Consider the following 14,628-nt stretch of genomic DNA (forward strand, 5'->3'; position numbering starts at 1 on the left):
TCAGAGGAAGTGTGTGAGTCTGAATCACTGTGTGTGTGGAGGGACCGTCACTCACAGAAGAAGTAGTGAGTGAGCACGAGTCAGTTATCATGTTTATTTTGGCTCGCTGACGGAGCATGAGAGCACAATTTACCAGACTATGCAGCTGAAAACAAGCGGTGAGGAAATTAAATTACGAAGCGACGTTCTGCATGGTTACGATAGTGTTAACATATCAAAAGAGCACGTTCGGACAATTGTTTTAGTAATAACTGTAAATATCACACACCCTGTCTAGACCGGTAACGTTAATTTTTAAAGAGAAGCCTCAGATTATTTGTATGTCAATACATCAGTTTTTAAAATAAATTAAAAGGGGGTTAAACGCGAATATTTACTGAAATGTTTACATTTGTGTTTTCTGTTAGAAATCGCTCACAGTAACCCAACTGACTTGAAGGAAACAGAAAAAAACTGTGTTTGTTTTTCTAAACAAACCTATCCGAAACCCACGAAACGGGAAACATTTTTGTTAGTTGTGCCTGTAAATGTAAGCATCGCCCAAGCGCAGCGGGTTCTGTTTTGAATCTCACCTATGTGTTCCAGCGGTAGGCCCCACACCATCCTGCGGCTTTCCTACTGTGAGTGAGCGGGAAAGAGCGTCCTAGTTCGGCGTGAAGTCCAGCGTTGGACCGCTGGACGCCGGTGCTCCGTAGTATCCGATTGAGTGCAAGAGCGACATCTGGCGTAAAAAGCCATCATGACAGGTATGTTTCTACATTATTTAGGGTCCAGTTTATGTGAAGTACATACATGTATTTTTTTTTTTTGGCTATATATTTTTATTTATCGAATAACGTGTAACGAATTGCTGCTGCAAAAATACTAGTAATCTAGTAGCTACATTCAAATATATTCAAAACTGGTAACAATAGTAAATTAAAATGAAAGTGTTTTTAGTTTGAATACTAGTCCTGGTCTGTGCTGTTGGAGAAACTGAAGGTATAAAAGCTTAGCTGGCTGGCATGCAGAGTAGGTTGTGTGATTTGTTTAACTGTCCACGTCAGTGTGTCCGATAAAAGCAATTATGGACAGTTTCTCAGCCACCGCTTTAAATCGTCGATGCATAAACTCCACAACGTCTAAGTTTTAGCAGATCTTTTAAAGTCAGTATGAAATTGAATGTTTCTTAACATGTCTCACTATGACGTTTATACACGCATATGGATGTCTTTATAATTTTTCATTAGCATTTAATAGCTTCGCATTGTTTTGAAGTAATCATTCATCAATCAGTCTTCTGGTAAAATGGTTTTCTGGTGATGGTTTTAAGATCGTCAAGTTTTCTGTAATTTTACAAGGCTGAATTTAGTCATTTCAGTAGGAGTCTGCAAAGGGGAATTTTGAACGAATCATTAATCAAGCAAGCTTGTTATGCTGACCAACGGAAAGCTGCTTGGTTCGAAAGTGAGTTAGTTGTGGGCTGTGGTTTATACGTCGCCTGACTTTTTTTTCCGCACAAAATTTCTTTAATTTGCCTTTATGTGAACCCTTTCACTTCTGAGCTCGCCTTCAGATTTGCCTCCATCCAATCAACAACCGATGGATATAACCGATTCCCTGTTTTGTTTAGTTTTTTCTTTTTCTTTTTAACGAACAGGATGGACAACACAATGCACGAGAAAAGAGCTGCTGCTGCTGCTTCAGTCAATATTTTTTTTTTTTATAATATGTCTCTTATAGTCAGGCCTAAATAAAATCTGCAAACGTCATTTTTCTTTCTGTGCAGATTTTGAATGCTGTGCTATTGATTTATTCCATTATTAATTTTTTTGCTGGATTCTGTGGGCACAGATTCCTTTTGGGCCTACGGTTTGCAAGGACAGCCCTTGCATTTGGCTGCTTGGCATCTCTCTCTCTCTCTCTCTCTCTCTCTCTTTTTCTCTCTCTCTCATTAACAAACATCTCACTAACACAATGAGTTCCACTATTCCTCCTCCGTCATTGTCCCAGTAAACTCTAGAGAGAAAGAGAGTGTGGGAGTTTGTCGGACCGAGGAGACGCTGTCAGTGGCAAGACACAGAAATCTGCCCAGAGCTGAAGGGATGCCATGAGCTGAACAGCCTGCAAAAGACCCTGTGATTAACTTTTAAAAAGAGGGACCTTCAAATCTGAGAACACACTTTACAGGAGACTTTTTGTTCGCTCGATTGAAAACGGAGGCTTTCGAAGCATTTGATAGCACTATTTCAGCAATTCCTGTAGTGTTTGATGGGTTAGGGTTTTTCAGAGAATTTGTAATTGAGGTGAATGCTCGTCGTTTGCTCATTTGCCTGTATTTTAGCACATTAGAGGATTACGTGAGTTGCAAGAGAGCAGGCTGCTTTTACACTGATTGTTTTCATTCATGGGTTTGTTTAGATAACCAAAGGACGGTATTTTGGTGACTTTTAAGAGTTGTCTGTGAGTGTTGGAGCTGGTGTTCTTAGACCAATGGCTGTCCCTGAACCTGTTGCCACTCGGAGGTTGGCACTGGACTGTCGTACCCTGCTGGATCACCGCCCGAGTCGTGGTAAGAGGTCCTGTCTCTGCCAGCATACTGATGTATTCTTCTCACAGTGTCAGATTCACTCTCTTGAATGGTACTGTGCTCATGATGCAACTTTACAATAATGCCATTGCACACTTTTGAAGTACTTGTTCAAAGTATATGCTTTGTGAAGAATTTCCAACTTGATTCATTTGATCAAAATATTTAATTATTCAAGAATGTTGTGGGTGTTTGACGGGGTGGCGCTCCGCAGATGTTCTGGGTCATTGCTAGATGGTTGCCAGGGTATTCTGAGTAGAGTTTTTACTGGCTGTAAGTTAAAAGATCTCTCTAATGATGTTCCTTGATTGATTACGGCACTGAGGTACCTGGATGCTGAAATCATGACAGATGTATTTATTGCGTCGTCATGGAAACCCCATCTGTGACTGACATTTGGCATCTGTGCTCTGGATGGTTTTAATTAAGCATGTTTAGTTGCTAATTAGCCAAACCAAATTCCTGTGTAAATGTCACTCGGCTGTTAGTGGATTTAATATCTTTTCTAGATTTGACCATTCTGACAGGATAATGTCATATTTTTGATTAAAGGTCTGATAAAAATATGTGCATACACAATTGCTTCAGCTCCACTACAACTGCTGTCAACTGAGTGTTTTCTCTTTTTTGTTTGTTTGACATTTGCCAAAATGTCAGATTTTCTATGACATTCAAAAACATTGCTTTTTTTTTTTTATCAGGGTTGATTCAGGGTTTCATTTTTGACTTTGTTTTGTTACTTATTATTACAGTATTTAGTTTATTATTATTATTATTATTATTATTTATTGTTATTGATGATAATAATAATAATATGCCAAATGTTAGCATTTTGAATTAACTTTTTATTGTATATTTTCAATTATCATTTAACTGTTAATTTAGGTTTTAACAATTTTATTTTTGTACTTTTAATTTTTTGTGGTATGTATGTGTGTATATATATATATATATATATATATACACACACACACATTTATTTCAGTTTTAATCATTAAGTACTCAAACATTATTATTTTTACTTTTACAGTGCTGGTTTGTTTCTTATCTATTATATTTTTTTAGCTTTATTTATTTTAAGATATAATAACATGATGTCTGTCATTGTTTACTGTGGTATTACTTATCTCTTGCATAGTGCCACTTCCAGCAGGAATTTTAGCATGTGTGAAAGCCTACACATTTGCATGTTTTTCAGCAGCATATATATATATATATATATATATATATATATATATATATATATATATATATATATATATATATATATATATATATATATATATATATATATGTATATATATATATATATATATATATATATATATATATATATATATATATATATATATGTATATATGTATATATATATATATATATATGTATATATATATATATATATATATATATATATATATATATGTATATATGTATATATGTATATATATATATATATATATGTATATGTATGTATATGTATGTATATATATATATATGTATGTATATGTATATGTATATGTGAGAGAGAGTGTAGGAGGAGAATGATGGATTGCATGAGAAAAACCATGTCTGAAAAAGAAAGACAATGTCTATGTTTGGAGTAGCATACTAACATACTGCTCTAAAGCACTATTCTGGCGGTAATTAATTCTCAGGAGGATATAATGTAATTTCAGTTTTTATAGGTAGTAGTTGGGGATTTAATTCCTATCTGATTGGGAAATTACAGTATTTTTCTCTTGGCTGAATTTACTACTGTCTTAAGACAAACTCCAGGGTCATGTAGGAATTTAATTGCTTTCTAAATAAATATTGTAGAGCTTCAAAGGAGGAACTGGTGAAAAAGCCTTTTCTGACCTCTGCTATTTTTTTGACCACACTTGCACTTTTGAAATGGCCGAATTGGCTTCAAAAGGTGTTATCATTTCTTTTACGTTGATATGGATCTCATTGAATATTCAAACAACTTGTGATTTATATAAATTCATTATATTGACTTTTTACTGTCACTGCTAAAAAATGTTTCTTGAGAAACACATCATCATATAATCGTATAATATATAAATCATATATAATATAATAATATAACAATTACAGAAATGAATTACATTTTTATGTATGTTCAAAATATTTCACAATATAACTATACATTTACTTTATTTTTGATAAATTTATTGATGCAGCCTCAGTGACTTCTTTCAAAAACACAACCACAGCTTTTTTTCAGTATTTTCAGAAATAGATGACAATACTGACTAGACAGGAAATGCAGCTTTTTTTACTTTCAAGACATCGTAATGAGGTTTCTTAATATATAGATTTCTAATTTTCCCATTAGTTTTGTGTCTTAAAAATCATCAGTATGCATTGTATACGCAGTACACTAGTATTTGATTCTGAACACAACCAGAGAAAGAGAGATGTTGAGAATCTAAGAAAGTGGGAGGAGCTTCTGCCGGGAATGAATGAGCACATCCCTCTCTCTCTCTAGCCCCTCCCTCTTTGAGTGGTGATTGGTGAGCAGAAGGTGTACACTCGTGCGTGCAAAATGAGCGTTATTCTTTTGAGACCTGCATGTGCAGGCTGGCGCAATAGCCAAGGTCATCCCACCAGCATAGCTTCCCCATCACTGTCCACTAGCATGTGTGATCGCTCCCGTTTTGTACCGCATCACTTCCAGCCGTCAGAGCGACAGACCGCATGTGTGTGAGCGTGTAGGCTGAGTGTCTCTAAAAATCTCTCTGCAGCTGCATCTAAGACGCTGCAGGGAAGGACTGAGAAGAGAGAGCAGCTTCACTGACATCAAGAGCAATGTATGGTAAGCGCTGAGCTTGTGTGTGTGTGTGTGTGTGTTTTGCAGGGGTTTGTGCGTAATAAACGGAAACCAGAATCTTCCCTGACTGCATTCCTTGAGCACTCAGGCATGACTTCTGTTTAGCACATTAGGTATCCAAAGAGTAACCAAAGAGTTAATGCTACCAAAACAGCCGCTGTCATGAGATTGCTTTATGGTAGGTTTCTTATGTTGTTAAGTTTTCTAAGTGAGTGTTTGTTTGATCTGCTGGTTCGTCTTGGAGAGTTTAGCTGATAAGTCATTGATGATACAGAACATTGTGCATATTTGATGACCCTTCAGTGTTTACTGATTGTGGTGTTAACAGATCACATTACGACTGGATGTTTATCGATCGGGACACAATTCACCTTGTGATGACAAGCTAGCATGGCATGTCAGCTGATCATGTCACAAGAGAACTGATTAATGTAATCAGAGATAGTCAGTATTGCTTAAACTCTGATTTCCAACTCACTCTCGCTCTTTTATAGCTCGGGAGATTTCTTGAGTTGAAAATCTTGTAATGATTTATTTTTCCCCTAACGCTTTTGCACTAAAACCTAGTCATAGTTTAAACCATTTTCAGTAGGATATTTGACACTTGCAATAACGCAAAGCAGCTTTTCAGGAAATGCATAGAATGTTTCCGGTTTCACAAAAATAATTGTATCCGAGACGTCAAAACATTGAGGAAGTAGTTTCAGAAAAACCTTTTTAAGATCTCTCTCTTTTCCCCCAGTTTCACAGACAAGGATTAAACATTAGCCTTAGCTGTTTCAACTTAAACTTGCAAGGAATAATCTTAAAATATATTACCGCCTTTGTTTTGTCTGGGGATGCACCCCAGTAATGGTTTATTCTAGGCGTGTTTATAAAAATTTCTTAAATGTCCTAATTGAACTATGGCCTATTCCTGACTTAGTCTAAGCTATGTCTTTGAAACGGGGCCGTTATGTTATTTTTTGTTATAATGCATTATATTTTTATATAGATATTGTAATGCTAACTGCTATTCTGATTGCAGCAACTTCCATTTTTTACCACAGATATTTTGCATCCATTTTCCAAGAAATTACAATTTAGCTCTCTCCAACACTTGGGATGGATTTTTATAACAAGTATATATTATTCACTACACTGGCGGTCTAATCTCATCTAATAATCAGCGTAGAAATAGAATCATTTTTCATCGTATTGTTGGACTCTGACATTTGGAATCATGTGATTTTTGTCTCTAATGGTTTCACATAGAGGTGTGTGTGTGTGTATACTGAAGATGTCTACTGAGGCATCCCTCTCTCCTTGCATGTAAAAATAGAAGAATGTGGGCTCTAGCTGCGTGTTATATAACATCACTGAAGGGCAGGACAGCATCTCCTAATGCTGACCCATTCACATTGCTGTTTGTTTGCCCTTGTGTTTGTGCAGATGTACCTCTGCACACGTGGTTTGATTTCACTACAAATAGTAGACAAAAATGTAGAAACAACTGATTATTAGGGTCATTCACACAATGATTTATTGTTAGGGCCAGCGCCAGATGATTCACGCTATGTTCTGCTCTCAAAATGCAATGTCTTTTTATCTATCTTAGGTTGTTTGCAGTGCCTAAGTAGGGCTGAGCAAACACAGTTCTTATGATTTGTAATCCCAGAATTTTGGGTTGCAACAGGCGAATACCCTCTAAAGTGCGCTTTGTCATAGGGCTCTGGTGAGAATTTGAAACGTACCCAGAGTAATCTCAGTGAACACGTTCTTCTTCTGTAATAAAGGAACCTTCTCTACATAATCAAGGCTTGGTTGCAGCTGGGAAATATTTGCCGGTTGTGAATTTACGCAGGTGTCTGAGAGAGGAAGCAGGCGGTTTCTGGATTCAGCCTTGAGACTCTAAAAATGCCTTGTGAGCGGCACTGATTGCAGATGACTGACAGTCTGTGAGTGTACGTGTGATTAGAAAAGCAGTGTGTTTAATCCTCATATACTATCATATTTTGATAGCTGTTCTGTATTACAGCTAAAGTGAAGGCTATTTGGCTCATTAACAACGTTGACTTGTGATTTTAATATTTTAATGTCTTACATAGATTGTTGTAAAGCTTTTACTTTTTGGATTAGTTCAGAGCTGGCCTTGAAACAAGACCAAACAATGTAACAATACATATTATTATAAATCTGCAATTCATACTATTTATTTTTTTTTTCTTCTATTTCAGGTGCTTTACAACTGCTCATTTCTGTACTTGATGTTGGCAGGTGTTGCAGAAAAGCAATATCGGCTTTGGTTATTATTATTGTTATTGATATATATATATTATATATATATATATATATATATATGTATATGTATATGACATGCTGAAAGTCTGACATTTTGATAAATCAAGATTAGTTCATGAACATGATGCCTGAACTGATCAGTTTCGAGATTATATTATCAGCCCCAGCAGTTAGATGCTTTTAAAGTCATTGGATCTATACATTTGTCTTTTGCCTTAAAAGCCAACTTATTTGGGTGAAGGATGGTGCATGTATGCTTTTGCCCGAAGCCATGCGGCATGAGAAACAGGAGCAGATTTGTTTCTGATGGAGGAAACAGTTGGAGGTGCTTCCCGCTGTTTGAGTGACCGTCATTAGCATCGTCTCCTTCCTTCCTTCCCTACCTCTCTCTCTCTCTAATCTCCTTCCGTCTGTCTGTTTTTAATAAGCATTTTCTTCTCACTCTCAGTATCAGTCTGTAGAGAATGTGTTCGGATGTATTGATTTTCCCCCACAGCTTTGCCCCTGTGACACAGTTTGGTTGGCCTGTTGACGCCACAGATTAATCGATGGTGACAGTTCTGCCAGCATCACAGATTCTGGTGCAAAAAAAAGGACACTATGAGTTCACTCTTTTCCATCTGTGGCTAAACTCTTACTATAGTCTTGTATGCTACAGAAGAAAGACCGCTTGATAAATGACATCCATTCTCCTGTCTATAAGAGTATAAGTGGTGTTAGTGTAGTGTTCCGCTGTGCAGTATGTGAAATGCATCATTTGTCAGTGTGAAGAAAAAAAAAAAGAAAGAAAACCTGCCAGACATCAACAAGAGAAGGGAAGCAGAAACGGTACGTAGCCAGGAAACACCCAACTAGGGAACACCAGTGACTACATGAAGTGCTGAAAGCTAGTTAGTCAACTAGATTAACTATAGGCACGGATTCGTTTTCAGAATGGGATGTTTCCTGTTTATCTTTAATAAAAGTCTTTACCCAAACAGCGTATTTTGTCATTTAGTCAATGACAGGCTGGCAGAAAATATGCCATGTTAAGCCTAGATGTTTAATTTTATTTCTTAAATACAGCAAAATCACAAGATTGTGGCGTTCGGTAAAAAAAAAACTAAACAACAGGTGCAAAAAAAAAAACCCAGAAGTATAGGCTAAACCATGTGTATTGGTTTAATTTTATGTGAAGAAAGAGCCAGCTGTGTAGCTTTATACTCCTATGTAGAGAGTGTGCCTGTGTGTTTACTTAAGATGTTGAGCTGGTCATGTGGCGGATCACCATACGATCTAGTTTCAGTGAAAACAGAGCAGCCTCAGCCTTGACTAGCCAAGCATGTGTGCAAGTGCCTGTCACGACAAAGGTGAACGTTTGTGTATTTCATTGGTGTGACGGATAACAATGCATGTGCTTCATCAAACCAGCCTCAGACAATAAATTAAAAAAAGATGCAAAAATAAAGTTTTCTGCATCAAAGACCATTTCTCTGTGTCTTTATCTGCTAGATGGAGATTTAATGAGTAGGAGAGAGAAGCAAGAAGGAAACACAGCTGTTTGTGAGGGGGTGGTAGCACTGGCTGTCGGTGCGGTGCCATCTCTGTCTGTTCGTGTGGGTACAGAGTCACGGCGCAGTGCAGCAGCTCTCCTTCACTCACGTGGCATCAGCATTATCATAAAACCTATAAACGCTAAAGCAATGGAAATTCTGTCCTTTATTTATTTATTTATTTATTTATTTACCTTCATATCTTTTCGTACTTGTATTGTTCACAAAAGTGTTAAAGGAACACTTTTTTTGGGAAATAAGCTCATTCTCCAACTCACCCAGAATTAATAAATTGAGTTTTACCTGTTTTTAAATGTATTCAGGAGATCTCTGGGTCTGGCGATAGCACTTTTAGCATAGATCATTGAACCCAATTGGACCAGTAGCATTGCATTCAAAAATGACCATTATGCGCTGCATGAAATTATCGAAATTCATTGGTCATTTTTCTTTGGTCAAAGCATCCAGTCATCTCATACATCACATATCTCAAATGAATGTTATTTCAGATGCAACAACATTTTAGTAGTCACTGGATATTTATATGGAGTTTTTTTTTTTTTTTTTTTGTCAAAATTGACCCCCTTGGTGCGTGGATCAAACTGAAATGTTACTTTCTGGTCTCATGTCATTCACAAGTTAGGGGTCAGTAAGGCTTGATGTATTTATTTAGCAAGCATGCAATAAATTAGAATTTAAGTGATTAGTCGTTTATAATTTTACAAATGATTTACAAATGACTTAAATTCTGCCTTGGTGATTGTACTGGTGATATGTGTTACTTATAATTGCACCATGTTCCAAGTCTTCTAAAGTTATATTATAGGTTTGTTTGAGAAAAAATATAATGTTTTGAGTCATTTATTTGCAGTCTTTTACTCTGGTAACATTTAAAAAATGGCGAAGGTTGAATAAATACTGCATTTATTGTCCTGTATTGCATATAATTTGAATATTAAGTAATAATATGTGACCCTCTCTGTCTATTGCCTTCATTAATGGGTTATTTCATTCAACATAAACCAGGACATTGAAGGCAATAGACAAGTTCAGCAGGGTAAAGCTTCTCTTTGAAGTCAAAATGGAGCAGATGCTAAAAATAGAGGCGCCTTGGCTCTTTTTCCTCTAACAACCATTTCAGCGGAACAGATCAGAAAAAGTATTCACAGATCGAAAGATTTTCCCTTCGCTGACGTCATTTAGAGATTAAGGTCTTTCTGTTCTCAACATGAGCCAGATCTCCATGAAGTCTGTTTTGTGACTTTAGAAAAGGATTTTATCTTAGTTTTCAGTCAGTACTGTGGAAGAAGTTACACTTGCCTCTAGAAGTTCATTGTTTCGCCATCACACTGTTCACTGGGACACGTGTGACTCATCACTGCTGAGATGCGTAGGCCAATCGGATCACAGATTTCCCTCTGCATATTGGCAGCAGATGTCAGCTGATGTGTTATATGTTGCGTGATTTTCTTGAAGGTTGTCCGTGTATGACAGATGCAGCTTGTATCGTTTCTGACCTGCATGAAGGTCTGTCCACAAGCCCACACATTGCCTTGTGAACGTTGCTCTAATTTCCACTAATGGCTTGACGTTCTCTTGTTTTGCCCTCCTTGTTGTCACGCTAAACTAATAATCCAAGGTCATAGCCTCTATTTCTGGAAGAGTGGATATTATGAGCTAAAAATGACTCAAATATTGTCTTGGTCAATAACATTTATAGATTACAGAAGGGTCGGCTCCCATTTCAAGAAATGTTATGTTTATAAGATGACAGGTTCGTGAGGAATATGACACTTTGTCAGTGTCTTGAGATTGCTGGCGTTGATGGCAGCCCAGAACCCTTTTTATGATGCCATTTGTGGGCGGAAATCAGCTGTCTTCCTAAAATCAATGACACTTCGCTTACAGAAATGAATCCTTAACCACATTTGCTCTTGATTTTTCTCTCTTTGCAGGGGTGTGTGGTTGTTGCGGAGCGCTGAGGCCGCGCTACAAGAGACTGGTGGACAACATCTTCCCTGAAGACCCAGAGGTGATAGCATTCCCTCTCTCTCAACTCCATCCATCACAGAGAGTCTATTTACAGTCAAATAGCCCTCGCTTGCTTCTCAAACCGCTTATTTGCAATTGCAATTATGTTCTTGGCGAATGCTTGCTTTTTGAGGGCACTTAAAAGAAAGTGCATTAGTCTGTAAGAGGCAATTACCTAAGCAGGTGTTCGAGGATGCAAGCTACTCGCAGTCTTTGCTGAGACAGAGTTCAACGCCGTTTCATGTTATTTTCTCAAAAACTATCTACCTGAAAGCTGAGATATCTGAAATGCTTTCTTAAGTATATATTTTTGAGACCGATAGCAGACTGTAGTAGTTTAGTAAATTGGCTTTGAACATTAGTATAATGATTCTCCAGCTACAGCAGAACTCCTACAGACTTCCTTCTTTTAAGATAACTTTTTTAATTCAAAGTTTATCTACCATGATTTTAGCTGTGATGCAAATGAATAAGGAGAACAACTGAGCAGATGAGCTTAGCAAGATGACAGTCCCTTCCATATTAGACCTTTTTAGAGAAGATACATTTGTATTCATGCCTTTTAAAGTGCTGCAGCTATCGAAGTAACACTTTACTTTAGTAACAACTTCACTGTCTTTACTTCAAGTTACTGTTGCTTTAGGTCACCAGCTGTGAGCAATATTACTCTTGAATGATATCGCACTTTTACAGATTGAAACATGTACTTCTTGCCCTGTGCTGTGTCAATGACATTGATGCGTTCTCTCTGTGTGTGTGTGTGTGTGTGTGTGTGTGTGTGTCTAGGATGGGTTGGTAAAGGCCAACATGGAGAAGCTGACTTTTTATGCCCTGTCAGCTCCAGAGAAATTGGACCGAATCGGGGCCTACCTGTCTGAGAGATTGTCTCGTGACGTAGCTAGACACCGTTATGGGTACTGAAACTCATAACAAGCCATGATCTGATATACCCAACTTTGTAATGCACATGTTTTTCTTTCTCGTGTTCCTACTGCCCATATTCAGGGTGTGTTTGTCTCTTCAGGTATGTGTGTATTGCAATGGAAGCCCTCGACCAGCTGCTAATGGCCTGTCACTGTCAGAGCATCAACCTGTTCGTGGAGAGTTTTCTAAAGATGGTGAGAAAACTCCTGGAGGCCGACAAACCCAACCTGCAAATCCTGGGAACAAACTCGGTATGTATTCAAAAAATCTTTATCCAATAATCACAAATGGATGGAATAGGACACAAATTGTAAAATTTGTTTGTAACAATCAAATAAATCGCCACTTTTTTTTGTCACATTCTAAAAAAGTGTCTGATTTGGCACGTTTAATGTGCCAATGCAGGTTTGTTTTATAAAGAACATTTGCTGAAGAACTTTGCAGACGAGCAACTAACAAGCACACACGCTGCATCCATCTAGATGCAATCAGGACATGGAAACAGAATCAAACTCAATTATAGATCAAAATGAGTAATCTAGGGCGTTGAACATGCACTCACATCAAACGTATAAAATGCAATGCTTAAACTGAGAGTGGCTAACGCATTTTATTTTTTTCTGTATAATCCAGAACCACAGCTACTGCATGCTGCAGATATCAGTCACATATAAAAACCCCTTTTTAAACCGATTTATTTCTCAGTGGTGTATCACAATGACCTTATTTACCTGGAAATGCGAGGACAGAGAAGCGTTACTCATGACTGCACCCACATCTGTTCTCTGAAGGTTCATCAGGTTCTGCAAAAGCCAAATTGCATAATAGGAAGGAAATGTAGGTCCAGAGTTTGCGATGCAATTATTCATTGATTACAGATTTGATATGCAGGCACTGGTTTAAAATGAGTCATTAAATCATCTAGTTGACAGGGTCTCGTTCATCAGTTGTCTTCCATTTCTATATTAAGGCATTTTATTTTTATTTTATTCATGACCTTGGTGATCTTGATCTAAAATAGCAAAAATCTATAAATAAGCTAAACCTGTCAAATCATAAAAGATTAGGTTCATTTTTAGTCTGAAACAAGTTCGGGAGGGCTTTATGTAACAGATTAGTAGTTCATGTACATTGAAACATTAATATGCATACAGATATTTGAATCTGTGAAATTATTTGTGAATATATAATGTATGAGTTTAATAACATTTCCAACTATTTCCAAACATTCTAATGCACCTGTCCTAATCTTAAAATAATGTATTAACGTTATTGGTTTAATAATTCCCATGAAGCCTGTTCCTCTACAGCAGGGTTTCTCAAACTTTTTGTGGCCAGGGACCCTTTACAGGCAAAAAAACAATTTTAAGGACCCCTTCATAATTATAACAGTAATCAAGGACATACTTTGTTTTCCTGTATTACAATTAAATGGCTTAATAAAATGTTTCTGTCTCCCAAATGTATTACAAACATAAAACACTGACAATTTAATATTGTAAGGTTTGATGAGAGGTTTACAGTAAAAAAATAAAATAAAAAAATAAAAATAAAATAAGGCATACTACTAGCCTTCAATATATTTCAGTTACACTTCAATTATATTTCTCATGCATTTGAGCCAACTAGTCTATATGATGAGTTTAGTTTAATTTTTGTCACTCGCTCCAGACTGGAGATTGTTGCCGCATCTCGCTTGCATTCTTTATTGTTTTCTATATATTCATCAAACATGCATTCAACTCGTTGTCGGCAACTTAAAAAAAAAAAAACATGAATCTATTATTTCTAAATGAACTTTATAAGAAACTAAAAGAAATATAACCACTTTGATATTCAAAACAAAAGTCACAATAGTATGTAGTGTAATGAGGAAGAGGGATATAAAAATGGACCCCACTTTCTCTACATATTTACTATTATTGTTTTTTAGGTGTCAGAAAAGCTTTTAATGTCTAATGATGATGAGGTGAAAGTGCTGTCAATTGGGGTTAATGAACAAAACAACATCACATTAGCATTTAATCTTTTGATAATACCATGACATAATCACCCACTGGCTGGAGCAGCATTTGCAGTGTTTTCGAGGAAATGGGTTTTTAACCTGATTTGGCTTTGGTTTGTCTAGTTATTTCATTTATTTATTTCTATTGAATTGCTCTTGTTTTACAGTTTGTGAAGTTTGCTAACATCGAGGAGGACACCCCTTCATATCATCGCAGTTACGATTTCTTTGTGTCGCGGTTTAGCGAGATGTGCCATTCCAACTATGAGGACCCCGACATACGGACTAAGTGAGCAAACGCACGTGCACAAATCTGGCAGCGTACAGACACTTAGTAGGGGAGTAACTGTAGATGTATTCGAAAAATTCTTTTTCATGGAGTGCGATCATCGCTTATTTTTTGCTACTAGTTTTAACATAAAATAAACATCAACAAACAAATCACGCTTTATGT

General features: G+C 36.8%; 1 protein-coding gene across 5 annotated transcripts in view; it reads left to right on the plus strand.

The window, feature by feature from the left end:
* efr3bb (EFR3 homolog Bb (S. cerevisiae)) overlaps window positions 1–14,628 on the plus strand; it is a 32,288-nt gene continuing 17,660 nt past the window's right edge. The window contains exons 1-7 of one of the 5 annotated variants that reach the window (XM_043219708.1): window positions 1–158; window positions 586–746; window positions 2,401–2,551; window positions 11,170–11,246; window positions 12,032–12,159; window positions 12,270–12,420; window positions 14,342–14,463. In XM_043219708.1, coding sequence (XP_043075643.1) covers window positions 2,473–2,551; window positions 11,170–11,246; window positions 12,032–12,159; window positions 12,270–12,420; window positions 14,342–14,463 — 557 coding nt within the window. In that variant the 5' untranslated portion in view covers window positions 1–158; window positions 586–746; window positions 2,401–2,472. Of the gene's footprint in view, window positions 159–585; window positions 747–2,036; window positions 2,286–2,400; window positions 2,552–5,115; window positions 5,388–5,543; window positions 5,581–11,169; window positions 11,247–12,031; window positions 12,160–12,269; window positions 12,421–14,341; window positions 14,464–14,628 lie in introns of those variants that run through there. The other 4 variants (XM_043219711.1, XM_043219709.1, XM_043219712.1 and 1 more) reach the window with 4 other exon arrangements.

This window comes from Puntigrus tetrazona, chromosome 20, assembly GCF_018831695.1.
Source record: "Puntigrus tetrazona isolate hp1 chromosome 20, ASM1883169v1, whole genome shotgun sequence".
Classification (NCBI taxonomy): Eukaryota; Metazoa; Chordata; class Actinopteri; order Cypriniformes; family Cyprinidae; genus Puntigrus; species Puntigrus tetrazona.